Here is an 18,296-nt window from a genome sequence, read left to right on the forward strand (position 1 = left end):
TGCCCTTGAGTGAAGGGGGAGAATGGTGGGATAGCATGAATGGAAGAGAAACAGGCTTACCTTTTTCTGCTGCAGCCACTGGAGCATCATTTCCGTGTCCTTCCTCTTGTGGTTGCTATGGATACGCCTTTGCGTGGTGACTTGAGGAGATTGATTTCCATTATGATCAAATGATGACGTGGATTTAAAAAGAAAGGACAGAATGCTCTGCTTCTGGGGAGTGGCTGGTGAGCTGCCCAAAAGGCAGAGTCCAAGCACAGCCAAGGTGGCTGTGGCTTTGTTGGCTGCCTTGGCTTTTGCTGAAGTTGTGAAATGGTGCATCTCTCTCTTTAGAGCGCAGGCTCAGGGTTCCCTGTCTGCAGGGTCCTAGTGCCAGAGATTTGCAGTTGATTCATGGGGAGGAACCGGCAGGAACTTCAAACAGGCTGTTAAGTAGGACTCCTGCTAGCACTGGGAAGGTTGTAGTTCTTGAGTATGGGGCTGGGGGCTGCACTCAAGTACCTGTTACCTTCCTGCAAAAGTTCCTTTATTGAGGATAAGTGAGGCATATTGTATAGCTTTCCTCCCTGACTCTTCAGGGTCTGAACCCTCTGGAGGCAGGCCTGGTAGTCTTTGGGTATTCTTGGAGGAAGGGGATACTTTGGGAAGAAGTCAAGCTGCATTCAGATTGGGAGTGGGCTGTAGACATTTCTGGGATAATAAGGAGCTGGAGAGGTAAAGAAAGTCATTTAGGCGGTGCCTGGATGGCTCAGTTGGTTGAGTGTCCAGTGCTTGTTTTCGGCTCAAGTCATAATCTCGTGGTTTGTGAGTTTGAGCTCCACATCGGGCTCTGTGCTGACAGCGTGGAGCCTGCTTGGGATTCTCTTTTTCCCTCTCTCTCTGTCCCTCCTCTGCTCGCTTTCTCCCTCTCCCTGTCCCTCTCTCCCTCCCAAAATAAATAAATAAAAGTTTAAAAAGTCCATTTAGGGTTTAAGTCCTATCTGTATGAGATCTGTAAAGCAGATACGAGTCAGACCGAGGAGCAATGGGCTTTGTGTGTGTCTAATTTCTGGGTTCCTGTGTGTGTCTGGAATCCAGCCTTCCACCCTCCTAGTCCCATCCTTCCATACCCCCTGACACTCAGTGAGCAGACAGCTCTTTTTTTCCTGATTCCTAAGGGACTTACATCAGTACTTCTCCCTTCCTTACTAGTGCTTTCAGAGATATACAGTTTTATCCTAGTCTGAAGAAAATCTGAATCTTGTTGGTTACCATTGTGTTAATCTTTGTTGTTTTTTTTTTTAATGTTTTTTATTTATTTTTGAGACAGCATGAGCAGGGGAGGGGCAGAGAGAGAGGGAGACACAGAATCCAAAGCAGGCTCCAAGCTCTGAGCTGTTAGCACAGAGCCTGACGCGGGGCTCAAACTCATGGACTGTGAGATCATGACCTGAGCCGAAGTCAGACGCTTAACCAACTGAGCCACCCAGGCACCCCAATTTGTGTTTATCTTTGTAACCAAACTTACAAACTGCCCAGTGCCTGATACAATTCAGTTCAGGTGTGTGAACCTTGCTCTCAGACTGCCTGGGACTCAGACCACTTCCTCTATGAGTGGGATGAGGGAAATGAGACAGTTCAGTTAGCTCAAGATCAAGGTTAATTGAGATGAGACAAGAGGAGGTCAAGGGCTCAAAGGATGCTGGGGTGCTAGTAAAAGCGAGGTAGAAATGGTGCAGGCTGGGCGCCAAAAAGGCTTTTCCTTCTTACTTGTTCCTTCTTAATTCTTAACAGTCTACTCATTTTCCTGTCATTTTCTGAAATAATCTCTAAGATCATTGGTTATCTATTTATCAGACATAGATTTTCCCCTCCTCTCTTCCCATTTTCCTAGATATTTTAACAGTATATAATATCACTGGGGAGAAAAATGGATTAGAAATCCAGGGTGTATCTGTCTCATCTCTGGCTGAGGGAACACGTAACTCAGAATTATTCTGTGTGACATGGGATGGAGCCCAGTGGTGCTATGAAAGGATCACCTGTCCGTACAGCTAGTCAAGTGTGCCGCCCTGTCATTTTCTGGCCATGAGACTCAGGAGAGTCCTTTGACTTCTGAGACTCAGTTCCATCACCTGTAGGATATAGAGATACTGGAATCTGTTTTGTTGGCATCACAAGTTCATTTTGGAAGGAGATAGTGAAATAACGTGTCTGCGTGCAGTTACGTTTGTTCCAGAGAAGGCCCTAAGAAAAGACTTATCTTCTCTCCCCTAACATGTTCCATTTCCCTTCCCGGTTCCTCCCAATTCTCTTACTGTTTTCGATTATCATTCTTCTAGTACTCATGCTTGAAAGCTCCTGGGTTTGTTCATTCATTTTCATTTTTGTGCATTCATTCATCCATCCATTCATTTATTCATGCAGCATTTAAGTTCTTACTGTGTGTAAGTCATTATTGATGTATCTTCTCACTAATGATGAAGACAACATCTGCATTTTGTTGAGCATCTAATCTGTGCCAGGCACTGTGCTAAATGCTTTACTTCAATCTTTAATCCTCACAACATCTCTGTGAGGTAGGTATCATTTCCCCCTTTTTTCAGATGAGGTAACTGGGGCTCAGAAAGTTCAATATCTTGACCAGAGTCGTACAGATGAGGAAATAGGAGAACCAAAGCTGTGTGCAGGTCTGTCTGTCTCTGGAGCCGTGCAGGCCCTCCGCCTCTGTCCCCATGTGTGATCTATCCCAGGACCTTCTCAGGGCGTCTTTGTACATCCTCTGAATTGGTTTCTGTCCTCTCCTGCTTGAGTTCAGACCCTCCTCACCCGTTGCTCATTATGCAGCAACCTCCTTGCTGTTATCCTGTCTTTACCAAGTTGCTCCTGCCTCCACTCCAGCCTGTTCTGCTTCCAGTTTGATCTTTGTAAAATAGTTTTCATTATGCCAGTCTCCTGCTCAGGAAGAAGACACACTTGTTGTTATTAGATCATGGAGATGGAGTTATCTTTCTCTACCTGAATGTTAAGCTCCCTGACTATCCATACTTAACCTACTAGTATATCTCAACATTGATGTGTTTATTTATTCAATAAACATTTGGCTCCATGAGCTAATGGTGATGGGATCACAGAGACAAAAAGTTGTGGGCTATGCTTTTTTTATTATTTTTTTTAAGTTTATTTATTTAGAGAGAGAAAACACCAGCGGGTGAGGGGCAGAGAGAAGGAGAGACAATCCCAAGCAGGCTCCGTGCCATCAGCACAGAGCCCGATGTGAGGCTCGAACTCACAAACTGAGATCATTACCTGAGTCAAGATCAGGATACACTGACTGTGCCATCCAGGGCCCCTGTGGGCTATGCTTTAAAAGGCTTATAGTTTGATAGAGGAACTCATCTAGAATTCTTTACTTCAGCCAAACTAGTCTACTTTAATATTTCCTAGTCAAGCAAAGCTATTCTGTCCCTACTCAAAGTGTGTTTACAACTTACAGTGTTTGTAGGCCTTTCCACATATCCAGAACAAAACAAAACAAGGCATAGTCAGGTACCCCTTTTCTTTTTAATTCACCTATTTTTTGTCTGTAATTCCTATAATTATAACATTGCCTAGATATTTTATTTTTAGATTTATATACTACATTATGTCAGCTGATTTTTTTTGCATTTCTACAGCTTCTGTACTTTTTACAAAGCACTTTTATGTGCTGTCCCTTATTTGAGCCTCATAACATTAATGTAGAGATGGCAGCTGATATTCCCATTTTATAGAAGAAACAGCCTCCAAGAAGTTAGGTGACTATATATACACTTGTATGGTTGGTGAGTTATGAGGTCATTTTTAGATATGAGTTCTCCTGTATTTTGGAAGACAGTATGGTCTAGAGGAGGAGCACGCCCTTGGAAGAAGCCTAGAGATACATGTGGTAAACAGTGAGGCTAGTGGAAAGTGCAGAGGGTTCCAGTTCAGGCTTTGGTTCCAGTTTTGGCTCCATTCCTCACCTTGTGTGTAACTTTAGGGAAGTTACTTAGCTCTCTAAGCCTCAGTTTCCTTGTTAGCACTGTCCCAGGCCTGCCTTTCTGTGGAGTTACTGTGATTTACAAATATGAGGATAACAACATTGTTATTAGCTGACTTTTGTTGAGTACTTACTAAATGCCAGGCAATGCCTTAAATGTTTTACATGGATTATCTTGGCTAATCCTCACAACAGCTCTCTGAGATATGTTCTTTGCTCCCAAATGACAGATAAGGAAATTGAAACACAGAGATGTTAAGTAACTGGACCAAGTTTATGCAGTTCCCAGGGGGTAAAGCCAAGAATTGGACATAAGCAGCTTGAGTCTAGAAAAGTACTCTTAACCATGGTACTAAAACTTGTGTTTTTTACGGTGCTCTGTAGGCTGTAAAGTGCTCTGAACATGCGAAGTCCAGGCTGCAAGGAGCTGCATGGCTCTGCCTACCTGGGTAAATGTGACTAGGGAAGAAGAGGGCAAACATGGAAATTTTGCAGGGGAGGAAAGAAATGGTTTCCTATGGGGGTCTGGCCAGGATTGAAGATGTGAAGAGGTGTTTTGGGGCCATATATCTAACTGTTGACTGTCATTCTACTGTTGGGCTTTTTGGCCTGCCTGAGAAAGAGGGTGGAGTGGAGGAAGATTCTGTTCGGCCTGTGAAGACCAGTGCAGAGAAGACAAGTATCCCTAGGCCCAGGGAATCTAGATCCACTCTGCACATAGTGGAGCTATATAGGGCAGACCCCAGACCAGCCTTGAGTGCTTAGGGGCGGAGACTCTGGTTTGTCGGTTCCTAGGCCATGTTAGATGGGTAAATGAATGAAGTGGTATTATGACATAGCCCTCTGGAGACTTCTCACTGGAATACTTAATCTTGTTAAATTAAACATTTTCAATTATAAAAGTAATACATGCTTATTAAAGAAATTTTGTGAACTATAGAAAATAAACATCTCATTTTTTTCTGTTAAGGAGATGCCTAGAAAGCAAGGCCAAGAGTGTAAGGGGCAGGTAGTTGAGGTAGATTGGGCCTTGTGCTGTAGGGGGCATGTGGAGCTCTCTGCTCTTACTCATCCAGTTGAACCTGATAGTCTTAGAGTTCAAGCGTGTCCCTTTATAATGATCAGAAGGGAGGAAGGGTATGGTAACCTTTTTCAGTGTGGGGAGGACTGAGGTACTTGACTTGCTTTTCTGTGTGTATGAAATTATCTCCATTACTGCCCTTCCTTTGCTGGGTAGTGGGCAGGGCCTGGCTCCTTTGGCCCAGTGTGAGATTGAAATCCAGACTCTATAATTATATGGGTTTGGGTCCTGAGTTCAGAGTTTAGAAAAAGGAGGGAGAGAGAAGAGCTCCAGATAGGGAGTAAGAGACCCTTATTTTGGCTGTGTGGAGGCCTGCTGGTAGCTGATCTTTTTGAAGTGTCACTTGATGCTTGTGGTCCTGCTGAGGCACATTGTAGGGGGAGGTGTTGGGGGGGGGGGTGTCAGTGATGCTGAGGGGTGAAGACTAGGAGGACCCACCAGGGCTGTGCTCCCAGTTTACTCTAGAGGTGACTGCTGAGGTTCCGTGGTGTGGGCCTAGCCCCTTAGTCCCTGCCCTGCTTGTCTGGGCCAGGTGAAGCAGGGGGGCACTAGGACCCAGATGCAAGCACGGTTCCTGACAAGTCTAGAGCAGCACTAGCGCAGAGTGAGACTCATCAGCTGGCAAGCAGGATTCGGTGTCTCTGGGTTCAGGAATCATCAGGCAGCAGAGAGGACTTGCTCCTCAACCCCCATCTCTGCCCCCACCCCTACCCCGGTAGGCCACCGAGTGAGGTCCATGGACTGGGGAGGGCCGTGCCTGACGGCTTCTGTGTCTGTCCATGAGGGCCTGGAGCCCTGACCCTCCTGTCTAGGTTTCTGCCTTTTCTCTCTGTCTTTGGCCCACTGGGGGAGGGGGTAGAGGCCGGGTGAGCAGCATGGCCCAGAGCAAGAGGCATATGTACAGCCGGGTAAGTGGTCCTTATTGGGATGGCCCTGGGAGGGCTGCTCGAGAAGGCCTGGGTGCCTGTGGACACAGCTGTGGGGGCTGGGGAGACAGGCTGGAGCTAGACTGGGGCCACTCGCAGCAGGGAGTGATGGTGCTAGGCTGGACAGGCCTCCCCTCCCAGAGTTGGGCCCTCAGTGGGGAGTGGCAAGGCCTGACCTTTGACTCTTAATTGGACCTCTGGCCAGAGGTTCCTGAGGGGATTGGACTATCTTGGGGCTCTGAATGGGGTTGGTGGGTTGGAATGGCCTTACAGTGACGCCTTTCTTTAGAACTGCTTTGTTGTTTGTCACTTGCTTTTTCTTTCTTCTGGTTGAGATTGAATCTGTACCCACTATTGTGTCCACCTGGATCTGAGAGGCTTGTTAGGATTGGGAGGTTGGGGGAGTCTCTTGAGTGTGGGGCTAGCCCTGATGTCACTGTCAGTTCTTTTTATCGTCAGATCCATGAGAGCCACTCTGCTGTGCTAGGTGTGATTTGGGGTCCTAAAGCCCCTGGGAACTATATCCTTATCTTCCTAGATGAGCTCTTTGGGGAAGGGATTCAGGGAGTGACAGACTCTGGCAGAGCTCCCTTCTGAAGCCAAGTGGGAGCATCAAGGGGAGCCCTGTGGAATCTTTAGGACCAGGGAGTCACTTTCTCATGCCTCATTCATCTGTTTGCTGCAAGGCCCTTGGTTCATGGAGCTGCTGTTGCTAAAAATGGCTTAGGTGTGATTTTCTTCTAAACCATGGGCCTCTTTGGGACCTAATTTCATGTTGTGTCCTGTCATCACGGGTGTGTCAGAAGCTGAGAACTTCTGAAGGACAATGTTTAGTCTATTCCTTTGCCTTGTCCATCCATGGGATAATAAGCTATCCATTTGGACCACTGGCAGAGTCTGGGAGACAGTGCAGGTCAGATCTAAGATATCTGATTTACCTGGCCTTTGTTTTTCTTTTTGTAGCAACATAGCTGGGGGAAGGATCTCCTGAGCTTGGGGTAGAGTTGATAGGGCATGGCTTGGGCCAGGGAGAAGGGAATTAAAAGGTTGAATGGGCTGTGGTGAAGTATCTAGGAATGTCATGGTGGGTGTGTGGATGGGGTGGGGGCTGGGAGTCAGGGCTGGAGGGAGGCACAGTTGTGTGCCTTTGAGAGTGAGAGACCTAAGAGCTGTTTGACCACAGGGAACACAGACAACAGTGGGGAGTGGAACAGGATTCTGTGTGGGAGTAACCCATGAATCACCTGTCTTCCCAACTTAGGCACCTGAGTCAGGGTATTGGGCTTGGAGAGCCTGGTCTAAACTGAGTTATTCGCTTGAGCTTTACTCTCCTGCTTGGGGGCAGTGCTCCTGAGAAAGAAGCCATGTGGTGACATTCACAGATCTGTCATTGAGTTCTGATTTGTTATAAAATTTAAATATAAACTCCTAAAAATTCTGGCAGATTCCAGAGGAGTTTGGAGAAGTCTTAGAACATATCACTGGTATTTTTCAAAAGGGAATTTGGGGTCCACTTCACCCTGAGAATGGGGTTCAGGAAAGTGACTTCTTGTCCTTTTTCAGTCCAGGATCTTGTCCAGACCTTACTTAGGATGCATTAGGATGATATCCTTGATGTGAGGCCTTTAACTGCATATATTTGCATGTGTCTTTCTTTCAGACGCCCAGTGGCAGCAGAATGAGTGCCGAGGCAAGCGCCCGACCTTTGCGAGTGGGCTCCCGTGTAGAGGTGATTGGAAAAGGCCATCGAGGCACTGTGGCCTATGTTGGAGCCACACTCTTTGCCACTGGCAAATGGGTAGGCGTGATCCTGGACGAAGCAAAGGGCAAGAATGATGGAACTGTCCAAGGCAGGAAGTACTTCACTTGTGATGAAGGGCATGGTATCTTTGTGCGCCAATCCCAGGTACTTACACCCTGCTCTGGGTGTATGCATGTGTACATACTCTGTTGCTTGGGTGGCTTTTGTGTTGGTGCTCCCTTTTTCTGGGCATGAGTGTAAGTCTCTGGTTGAGAGAATGGGAGGTAGTGGGGGAGGGAAAATTAGAGATCCATCCTTATGGAAGTTGCCCTGTACCCCAGGCTCACTTGGGGTCGGGAGAGGGGCCCATATTGCAGCCATCGCTGATCTGGCTATATTGAGTTTGTTCTGTGGCCTCAGATCCAGGTATTTGAAGATGGAGCAGATACTACTTCCCCAGAGACACCTGATTCTTCTGCCTCAAAGGTCCTCAAAAGAGGTAACAGCCACCCAGTTAAATTGCTTTTTCACATCCAGGAGTCCTCAGGACTTCTTCCCAGAATACAGGGCCACAGTGGATCCTGAGATTTCTCCATCCCCACCATACTCCCTTGTTATATCTCTTCTACCCCACCACAATGATCTCTGCCCCTACCCCCATGTACAAACACATGCTTTGTTTCTGTTTGCTTCCTACAGAGGGAACTGACTCAGCTGCGAAGACCAGCAAACTGGTGAGTGGTTGGGGGTAGGAGTGGGGAGTAATAGAAAGAGGGGAAGGAGAAAGAGAGGAGGGAGACTAATGCTAGATAGATAGAAATAGTAGGTGAGTAAACGGAGTTAGTCTTCCAGTCTCCAGCCTCCCTGGAAGCTTTCTGGGTATGAGCTGCTGCTTTAGGGGTAAAGGTGGTAGCATGGAAAAACTGTTAGGGCCCAGATGTTTAGAGTCAAAAGGGGCTGAGGCTAGGAGTGATAGGGAAGATAGGTCTGACCCTAGTAGTGTTGTTGCCAACTTCCTGCCTTATGGTACCCAAGGCTGCCAGGCTCTAAAAGGACAGAGGGTAGGGGTAAGGTGAGAACTAGAGGAAGAAGGAGTCCTCCTATTTGCAAACGAATGGTAAGGAGCTGTGCCTACTGCTGCCTATTTTAGGCCGTATGCAGAGGGCCTGTTCTAATTCTCCTGCACTGCTCTGCGCAGGGTATATGAGGGTGGGGATTCAGATTCTCCACTTTCTCCGGGCCAGGGTGTGGACAGCCTGGAATCTGATCCTTGAGGGACCCCTCATCTCACTTACCAGGACTTGGCAGTGACCTGACTTCCCCCTTTACCTGTGTGTACCTGAGTTGGTCTTAACACCTACACCCAGGATGTCTGGCCAGCTAGTCACACTGTGGCGTTTGTTCTCTAACTCTGCCCTTTCCTACTCCTCATGCAGCGGGGACTGAAGCCTAAGAAGGTGGTGTGTTTACTATTTGTGACTGGGTGGGTGAGGGCCATGAGCCTCCTCCCCAGCTGTCCTGCATGTCCTTGGGCTGCTGCATGCATGTGTGTGTGACCTTGGGGCTGGGATGGCCAGAGGAAATGGCAGCCTTGGCTTTCAGAGTTCCTTTGAGGGATGCAGGGACATCAGGCTCAGTACCAGGCTCAGATGGCACTCATTAGAGATGATTTCTGCACCTATTTGCCCCTCTCCCCACTGCCTTAGGACTTCTCATCAGACACTCCAAACATTTGACTGTGAATGTAAAGCAGCAGCGTGGAATACAGCATTTACTGGACTACATTACTGGGTTTTCAGCTCAAGTTTGGGGGCAGTGGGAGGAAACACTGGGAGGCTAGGTGAAAGTACCAGGTGAGATGATTGGGCAAGGAGGCGGGAGGCCAGGGAGAACAGTCCTGAGTTGGAAAGCCTGATAGTCCATGTGCCTCCCTCTGGGTGGGCACTGCCGTGGATGCCCACCCTCACACTGCTCCACTAGTCTTTCCCTGCCTCTTCCTTCCTCTGGTGGTGTGCTTGAGGCCCAGCCCTTGCAGACTTTCATCAGCCATCACTGAATGGGGCTCAACTGTGCCACCCCCAGACTCTTTTGAACTCCTAAGTCGCTGCCATGACCACTTCCTCACACCAGCCCCTGCCTTGGGCTTGTGCCCGGGCTATCTCTGACGTGCTTGTGCCTGTCTGACCTGTATGTACTGTGCTGTATGTATGGTTCTGTGATTTCCTTGTTGCCAATGGTCTCAGGCCCTTATGACCTGCATGGAGAGCTACGGGATCGGGGCAGTGGGTGGGGAGAGGAAAACATCTTTTCAATTCCTGGTTGTTAGTGGGTCCTCATTTTGGAGTCTTGCCACGGAAGAGACCACATACTGGTACTTGCTCTGAGGTCCTGGCTCAGGTGGGAGTGGAGATGTGAGAAGGAAAATCATGCTGTAAAGGATGCTGGACCAGTTACAAGGTCATAGAACAGTGGCTTCTTCCCTTGGTTTTTGTCTCCTGTTGGGGCTCCCATCTTGCCTCAGGCCCCTGAATAGAGAAGAGCATGGACCTGCAGTCTGATATCGTTGGAGGAGTTCTCATCACAGGCTGACCTGACCTGGGCGGGGCCTGAGTCATGTCTCAATGCTGGGGTTTTGGCAGCTGCCTGGGGAAATGTGGCAAAGCCCAGCATAGACTGCCTGTGCTGGGATGCGGGGCCTTCTTTGCTCCTGGTGCGACGTGCCAGTCAAATAGTCAAGTCCGTAGCCAGATCTTCCTCTCCAGTGGTCCTCTCATAGCAGACCACTTAGCCCAGGGCCCTGCTCTCACCCTGTGGGGAATGGAGAGCTAGCACTAGAACCAAAAACAAAGGAACTTTGAAGGGGAGGGCAGAAGAGAACCCAGATGTCTCTAAAAGGTGTCCACTCCCTTCTGGAAGGCCTTTAGAGACAGGCTTTAATCCCCCTTCAACCAGGGGAGGGTTGGGATAGGAGCCAAACTGTCATTAGAGCTACTGCTGAATATTCCCCAGGGTTTCTTAGTGTCATTGTTGCCCCTCAGAGCAGATGCTGTCACAGGAGGGGTGTTCTGGGTAAGGGCGTTGTCTTGTGTGTGTAAAAGACAAGTGGAGTTGATGGGCTGTGGGCAGAGGGAAGTATATGAAAGAGGCTGAGGGAGCAATGAGGCTCCATGTCCCTGCCCAGTCATGCCCTGGCCCCAGAGAGTACCATTTCTGGGATGGCCCCTAGCCCAGTTTCTTGGAGCAGACTCTTGGGGATGGGGTGGGGGAGGGATGGGGAGGGAAGAATCAGAACCTGTTCTTTGGAAGAAGAAGCAGGGCGGGTTCTGCGCAGGACTTTATCCAGTCATGTGGGGGAGGAGGAGCCAGCAGAGCCTGGCGGTTGCTAGGTGACCGTGGAGCAGTGGCTCCACCCCCACGGATCAGAGGAGGGTGGGTGCATGACGTCAGGTGGAGCCGGTGCTGCGGCCACTGAGGCTGCCATCAGCCTTAGCTGGTGAACTGGGCCTGGCGCCTCTCCGGTGCCTGCCGGAGCCAGGCTGACCCACTGCGCACCTGCGGGGGCTTCTGCGTCTGAGCCACAGCCATTTGCAGGCTGGGAAGCAGTCCGGCAGAGAAGCTGAGGCTGCATTGTTGGGATTTGATGCACTAATCTCCTGTCTCCGCCGCCTTTCCCTCTGTTCGGTCTTTTTCCCTCCCTCCCTTCGTCTGTCCTTCCTCTGTGTGTTTGTCCATCCTCCTCTGTCCCTCCTTCTCTTTCCTCTCCTGGCTTTCTTTGGTTTTCTGCAATGATGAGACAGGCACCGACAGCCCGAAAGGTACTCTTGCTTGCTCTGGTCCTGCTGCCGGGTTGCCAGGGCGATGGTGGCAGCAGGCTGCTGGGGTGGGGGTGGGGGCTGATTGACTTCATCTGTCTACCTGGTTGGGGGAGGAGGGTGGGGTTGAAGGTGGGGGGCAGGGAGAGGTGTATGTCACTGCCATGCCCCACACGCTGGAAATTTGCTCCCTGCTCTGCCTGATTTGGCCTCTGACTGAGTGTGTTCTGGGCCTTGTACCCAGTAGCCTCACAACCGTGGGGTTCAGGCAGCTTTTGCTGCAAACTGCCTCTGGGAGTTTCCTGCGAGAGGATTTGGGAAGCAGGTCCCTATGTCTTCATGTCTTTAGCAGGACTACCTCACCCTTATCCTTTGCTAGGATGCCTCTTGGTTGTACTCCCAGCATCCCTCCCCCACCAGGGTGTGTATTAAGGGGCTTTCCCAGGGTGGGATGGGGACCCTGGAGGTTTTTGACCCTCAGCTATGGAGGCTAAACTCAGGGTAGGAGGGGTGGGCGTTGGTCTCCTTGGACTCAACGTCTCCTAGAAGCAGGGTCTAGGCCAAATCTATCTTTGCTGGAGCTATGAGACTCTGGGTAGCAAGAACATAATTTGGGAGTCAAGATTAATCATGTGTTTTAGTTTAGGGCAGTAGTTTATTTATGCTGCTGCCCACCTCCATGTCCTTTCTTGCAGCTGGGTGGGGTTACTTTGCTGAGCTCTGGGCTTCTGGTTAATGCAGTATTCATGGTTCTGTCACCTGAGCCCTCTGCCCTAGGGATGGAGACTGCTGCAGGATCTGGCCCTGGGGAATGGGGTAGGGTAGAGAGGATGGCTGCCTTAGGGGCCTGATCCCCTCTGCTGGGGTCGTATCCCTCACTTCTGGACTTCTAGCATCACTCTGGTCACACAGTATTTCTAGGGAGTCTTCTGTAGAGTCTAGCACTTAAAGGAAAGGGCTGACCTGGGAAAGTCCTTGGGAGTGGTGGGTGGGTGGGGCCTCTGGCTCTGGGCTGGAGTGCCAGAAGGACTAATCTCTGGGGACCTCTACCAGCTGCTGCCTTTGGTCTCCTGTGGCTTAGCCTAGGAGACGGGGATTTCTGGGATATCCAGGGTGTTCAAAGGGGTGAGGTCTGCAAGGGTTGGGCATAAGTGGGACAAGGAGCCAATGGGGGAACAGGAGTTCCGAGTTCTTGGCGTGGGAACAAGGTAATTCACTGGAGGGGAAAAAAGGACGGGGTGGGGATGGGAGTGGGTAAGCAGCTAACTGTAGCCCCATTCCTGGTACTTCTTCTGCTCTCATTGCTGTCCCTTCTGCTGTCTGTCTTTCTGCCATTATCCTTTCTTTCCTGACTACTTCTCCTCTGGCTCCTGTTGCCTGTCCAGACCACAACTCGGCGGCCCAAGGTGAGAAAAAAAAAAAAAAAAGCCTCTGTACAAGCCACTGCTGAGTGTAGACACACATTTCAGGCATGTGCATGTGTGTGGGCATGTGTATAAGCAAGTAGAAGTTGGTCACGGTGCATCCTGGGTTCTCTTTTTCAGAGGAGTGAGGGGACTGAGGGTAGTGACAGGCCTCTCCTGCAAAAATGACTTCTCAGGAGAGTGTATGGGCCAGTAGCCTGAATGCAAAAGAGATATGAGAGTGGTTGTGGTTAATCAGGGCTGGCTTTCTTCAAAAAGGGCATTTTGACCAGTTTTGATGCATGAATGGGGGTAGAAGTTGGAAAAAAGGTAAAGAACTTGGCAGTGTCAACGTCAGGGGATAAGGAGCTGGGGGTGTCTGTGGGTAGCATGTGGTCTCTGAATGTCAGCCCACCAGGAATGCTTCAGGGCTCAGTACTTCAAGGGAGAGCACTGGACAGGCCTGTCTGCTCCAGGGCCTGGGGCTTCAGAGAGCTCCTCTGCCTCAGCCCCACAGGGCCTGGGTAGATACTGCCTGATTAGAGCCCCTCTGTCTTGGGGGGAGGGAGATGACAGAAGGTTGGCTGTACTGACCGTGTTTCAAGGGGGAGCCTAGGAGTACAACTTTCAGTCTGGCCCTTTTACCTGCAGGGTCCCCTAAAGTAGACCAAGGGAGGGAGAATCAGCTCAACTTCCAAAGAGTGGGATACAGAGCTTGGTACCTGCACTCCTAGCCCAGAATTCTCTGGGAACATGGAAGTTAGAGAACAAACTCCAGTTTGTTCTTTTGCTCTGGGAATGACATTGGGGTACTTTTTCTTCCTGGGGGAAGAGGGTACAGGCCCAGAGCAATGATAGGACTGGGAGTGTTTGGAAATTGCCAGAATGATCACAACTGGGTCATAGAGGGGAGGTCTGGGGAGTAAGGGATTCTGCTGTAAGTGGGTAGTGCCAGAGCTGGGAGGAATGTGGGGTCAGTGCCAAGGGAGGAGCATTATAATCTTATGTCTTCTTCTATCACTTCCTCCCTCTCCCCTCTGCCTGCCTCCTGTGCCTCCCCCGTCCTTTGTCACCATTTCTGACTTTGTCATTTTTCCTCTCTCCTTCACTTTCCTTCTCTGTTCTCACTGTGCTTTGATATTCTCTCTCACTGTCTTTTTCCTTCTCTGTCTCCTTTCCTTGACATATTCTCATATTCTGTCTCTCACCACCCCTGTTCTTTTTCTGGTCTGCCCCTGCCCTCTCTGAATAGCCCACCCGCCCAGCCAGTACTGGGGTGGCTGGGGCCAGTAGCTCCCTGGGCCCCTCTGGCTCAGCATCAGCAGGTGAGCTGAGCAGCAGTGAGCCCAGCACCCCAGCTCAGACTCCCCTGGCAGCACCCATCATCCCCACACCGGCTCTCACCTCTCCTGGAGCAGCACCCCCATTGCCTTCCCCCTCCAAGGTAAGGACTAGGGTTGGAGTGAACAAGAACCAAGATACAGAGGGGGCCTATGACCCTGGGAAGGATCTTGGAAATTTTCCAGGGTTGGGGGAGACCCAGAATTTGGATCAGCAGGGTGGGGACATAGCATATGGTTAGCCTGTCATTGATTTGGCTACCCTTTCTTTCTCTCCTTCTTCCACACTTGCCCCTTATGCATTGGTCTTTTCTCAGATGTTTATATGCCACTTGCTTTTGACCCTGGGGCTCTAGAATGGTGTTTGCATACAGTCTTGTCCCTTTGCTCCAGCTCAACCTTGGTGGGAGGAGGGGGAGGCTGTGCACTCACTGAGGGGTTTCTCCTTTGTAGGAGGAGGAGGGGCTGAGGGCCCAGGTACGGGATCTGGAGGAGAAACTGGAGACCCTGCGGTTGAAACGGGCAGAAGACAAGGCAAAGCTAAAAGAGCTGGAGAAACATAAGATCCAGCTGGAGCAGGTGCAGGAATGGAAGAGCAAAATGCAGGAGCAGCAGGCGGACCTGCAACGACGCCTCAAGGAGGCGCGGAAGGTGGGACTTGGGGTGAAAGGGGCTGGCTGGGGAGCCTGGGACCCAAGCCACTGTACCAGTAACTGGGCCAGAGCCTAGAACATCCAGTGAGAAGGGGCACATGAGGCATCTCTCTGCTTGCACTCCCACCAACCTCCACTCCTCCTTAGGAAGCCAAAGAGGCACTGGAGGCGAAGGAACGTTACATGGAGGAGATGGCTGACACTGCTGATGCCATCGAGATGGCCACTCTGGACAAGGAGATGGCTGAAGAGCGGGCTGAGTCCCTGCAGCAGGAGGTGGAAGCATTGAAAGAACGTGTGGATGAGCTCACCACTGACTTAGAGATCCTCAAGGCTGAGATTGAAGAGAAGGGTAAGGGGCCAGGAGCTGCTGGGGGCCAAATGGTGGGGTTAGAACTATGTCTGAAAGTGTTAATGGTCTTCCCCAGGCTCAGATGGGGCAGCGTCCAGTTATCAGCTCAAGCAGCTCGAGGAGCAGAATGCCCGCTTAAAGGATGCCCTGGTGAGGTAGGATCCCCTCCTTGCTTGGCTCCGGAGCTCACTCTCCTGTCCCCAAACGTATCATAGCGCCCATTGCCAGTGATGTGGACACACTTTCTCCCTTCTCCCTCCCTGCTTCCCCATAGGATGCGGGATCTTTCTTCCTCGGAGAAGCAGGAGCATGTGAAACTCCAGAAGCTCATGGAAAAGAAGAACCAAGAGCTGGAAGTTGTGAGGCAACAGCGGGAGCGTCTGCAGGAAGAGCTGAGCCAGGCGGAGAGCACCATCGATGAGCTCAAGGAGCAGGTCTGGGGACCCCAGCCTCTGGCCCAGAGGACCCCTCTCCAAGGTTGGTGCCTCTTTTTTCTAGGCACCTTTCAGCAGCCCTTTTCTCTGTTCCCTCCATGTAACACAGGTGGATGCTGCTCTGGGTGCTGAGGAGATGGTGGAGATGCTAACAGACCGGAACTTGAATCTAGAAGAGAAAGTGCGAGAGTTGAGAGAGACCGTGGGGGACTTGGTAAGAGAACAGACCCCAGATTTCCCACCCCGATGGAGGGTGTTTGGAAGACGCTTGCTGAAAGAGGGACTGACACATGACCCCTTTGAGCAGGGTGTGCGGTGAGTGGCCCCACCCTGACCTTCTACTCTGACTCTGCTTTTCCTTTGCCTCTACTGCCTTGGCACCTTCCAGGAAGCGATGAATGAGATGAACGATGAGCTGCAGGAGAATGCGCGCGAGACAGAACTGGAGCTGCGGGAGCAGCTGGACATGGCGGGCGCGAGGGTTCGGGAGGCCCAGAAGCGTGTAGAAGCAGCCCAGGAGACTGTTGCAGACTACCAGCAAACCATCAAGAAGTACCGCCAGCTGACCGCCCACCTTCAGGTGCCTCCGTACCCCCTGCTGTCCACTCATGATTGCCCAGGGCTCCCTCCTGCCCCAGCTGTGCCTCATTGTCTGTCTCTGCCCCCAGGATGTGAATCGGGAACTGACAAACCAGCAAGAAGCATCTGTGGAGAGGCAGCAGCAGCCACCCCCGGAGACTTTTGACTTTAAAATCAAGTTTGCTGAGACTAAGGCTCATGCCAAGGTCAAGAAAATGGATAGACCAGAGAGTGGGGAGTGTTGGGGCATCCAGCCTGGGTGTGGCCGTAGGCTGATCTGGAGTGGGGTTCTGGACTTCAGGTTGCTGGAGGAGGGGGTGCTTTGTGTGGTGGTTTGGAAGACTCCTGAAGCAGGGGACCTGGTGGAGCAAAGCATGGTGGCTCTGAGACTCTTTCCAGCCTGGCTGAGAGCCTGCTTCCCTGTCCACCTCACAGGCAATTGAGATGGAATTGAGGCAGATGGAGGTGGCCCAGGCCAACCGTCACATGTCCCTGCTTACAGCCTTCATGCCAGACAGCTTCCTTCGGCCAGGTGGGGACCATGACTGTGTCCTGGTGCTGCTGCTCATGCCTCGTCTCATTTGCAAGGTATGGCCAATCAGTCTAATCACATGTTCAACAGGAATCTGTTGAACTTGCTGTGTGACGGGCATTGAGGATGCTGAGCGAAGATAGCAGCCAGCATCCCTGCTCATAAAGAGTTTATGATGTAGTGGAGGAATATAGTCAACAAAGTCGCAGAGGAATGTGTATTACAGATGGTGGGTTTTGATGAGGAGGTAGCTTCTTTGAGAGAGCATGGTCTGGGCTCTGATTTAGATGGGGTGGTGTCACTGAAGGAGTAACATTTGAGCTGAGACCCAGAAGATGACTAGGAACTAGTGGGGGAATAATTGTCAGGATAGAATTCAGGTAAAAGGGTAGCAGGAGCAGCAGTAGCTTTAAGGCAGGAAAGAGCTTGGGCCCACTGGCTCCACATTCCAAATCCTCATAACCACCAGTAATCACATCATTATCTTTTCCCTGTGTGAGACTCCCTGACTATCTAAGAGCCGTTTCTGCTTTTCTCCTCCACGTGCGTCCATGCTCCTGACGTAGTTGCTCAGTTTTGTGTCCTGTATTCCCGAGTCTGTGTTCTCTATCCTCTTCTCTGAGCCCCAGGTCCCTGGTGCTTCTTCCCACAGGCAGAGCTGATCCGGAAGCAGGCCCAGGAGAAGTTTGAACTAAGCGAAAACTGTTCAGAGAGGCCTGGGCTCCGAGGAGCTGCAGGGGAGCAGCTCAGCTTTGCTGCTGGGCTGGTGTACTCACTGAGTCTATTGCAGGCCACACTCCACCGCTATGAGCAGTAAGTGATCCCTGGCCCCACTCTAGGGCCGCAGGCTGAGATTGGATAGAACCGACATTGCCTGGCAGGCCTTGGCCTCAGAGGACCCTTCTCTGGTCTCTAGCGCCCTCTCTCAGTGCAATGTGGACGTGTATAAGAAGGTTGGCAGCCTCTACCCTGAGATGAGTGCCCACGAGCGCTCCTTGGATTTCCTCATTGAGCTGCTACACAAGGATCAGCTGGATGAGACTGTCAACGTAGAGCCTCTCACTAAGGCCATCAAGTACTACCAGGTCTGGGGCAAGAGTTCAGGCTTGGCATAGGAGGGAGGGAAGGTTTTTCCTGGTAGGGCTGTTGGCAGCATAGCCAAGGTTGTCTGTCCCCAGCTGGCTGCCTATGGCTTGACTTGCTCTTAGAGGAGCTTGCCTGAGGATCCAGTTCCCTGGGGGTTTCAGATTCTCCTGTACCTCTGGAGTCCCATGATGACTGGGGCTCCATTTACAGTTTGGGAAGAATTCTCCGTCCTTCCAAGACCTAAAGATTGCCTGTTGCTCTGTCATTTCCCCTCAGCATCTGTACAGTATCCATCTTGCTGAACAGCCCGAGGACAGTACCATGCAGCTGGCTGACCACATTAAGGTAAAGGTTCTG

The 18,296-nt window shown here is 50.8% G+C and overlaps 1 protein-coding gene across 8 annotated transcripts in view; it reads left to right on the forward strand.

The window, feature by feature from the left end:
* Window positions 1-18,296, forward strand: part of DCTN1 (dynactin subunit 1) — a 31,011-nt gene that overhangs the window by 6,514 nt on the left and 6,201 nt on the right. For 2 of the 8 annotated variants that reach the window (XM_060656891.3, XM_060656899.3), the window contains exons 1-19: window positions 5,693-5,989; window positions 7,668-7,913; window positions 8,169-8,247; window positions 8,448-8,482; window positions 9,185-9,205; window positions 11,546-11,563; window positions 12,946-12,966; window positions 14,216-14,407; window positions 14,757-14,954; window positions 15,104-15,308; window positions 15,385-15,463; window positions 15,583-15,742; window positions 15,852-15,956; window positions 16,131-16,322; window positions 16,411-16,527; window positions 16,757-16,909; window positions 17,506-17,666; window positions 17,770-17,938; window positions 18,216-18,284. In XM_060656891.3, coding sequence (XP_060512874.1) covers window positions 5,957-5,989; window positions 7,668-7,913; window positions 8,169-8,247; window positions 8,448-8,482; window positions 9,185-9,205; window positions 11,546-11,563; window positions 12,946-12,966; window positions 14,216-14,407; window positions 14,757-14,954; window positions 15,104-15,308; window positions 15,385-15,463; window positions 15,583-15,742; window positions 15,852-15,956; window positions 16,131-16,322; window positions 16,411-16,527; window positions 16,757-16,909; window positions 17,506-17,666; window positions 17,770-17,938; window positions 18,216-18,284 — 2,253 coding nt within the window. In that variant the 5' untranslated portion in view covers window positions 5,693-5,956. Of the gene's footprint in view, window positions 1-5,692; window positions 5,990-7,667; window positions 7,914-8,168; window positions 8,248-8,447; window positions 8,483-9,184; window positions 9,206-11,085; window positions 11,564-12,945; window positions 12,967-14,215; window positions 14,408-14,756; window positions 14,955-15,103; window positions 15,309-15,384; window positions 15,464-15,582; window positions 15,743-15,851; window positions 15,957-16,130; window positions 16,323-16,410; window positions 16,528-16,756; window positions 16,910-17,505; window positions 17,667-17,769; window positions 17,939-18,215; window positions 18,285-18,296 lie in introns of those variants that run through there. The other 6 variants (XM_060656930.3, XM_060656939.3, XM_060656926.3 and 3 more) reach the window with 5 other exon arrangements.

Source organism: Panthera onca, chromosome A3 (assembly GCF_046562875.1).
Source record: "Panthera onca isolate mPanOnc1 chromosome A3, mPanOnc1 haplotype 2, whole genome shotgun sequence".
In the NCBI taxonomy this organism is placed as follows: Eukaryota; Metazoa; Chordata; class Mammalia; order Carnivora; family Felidae; genus Panthera; species Panthera onca.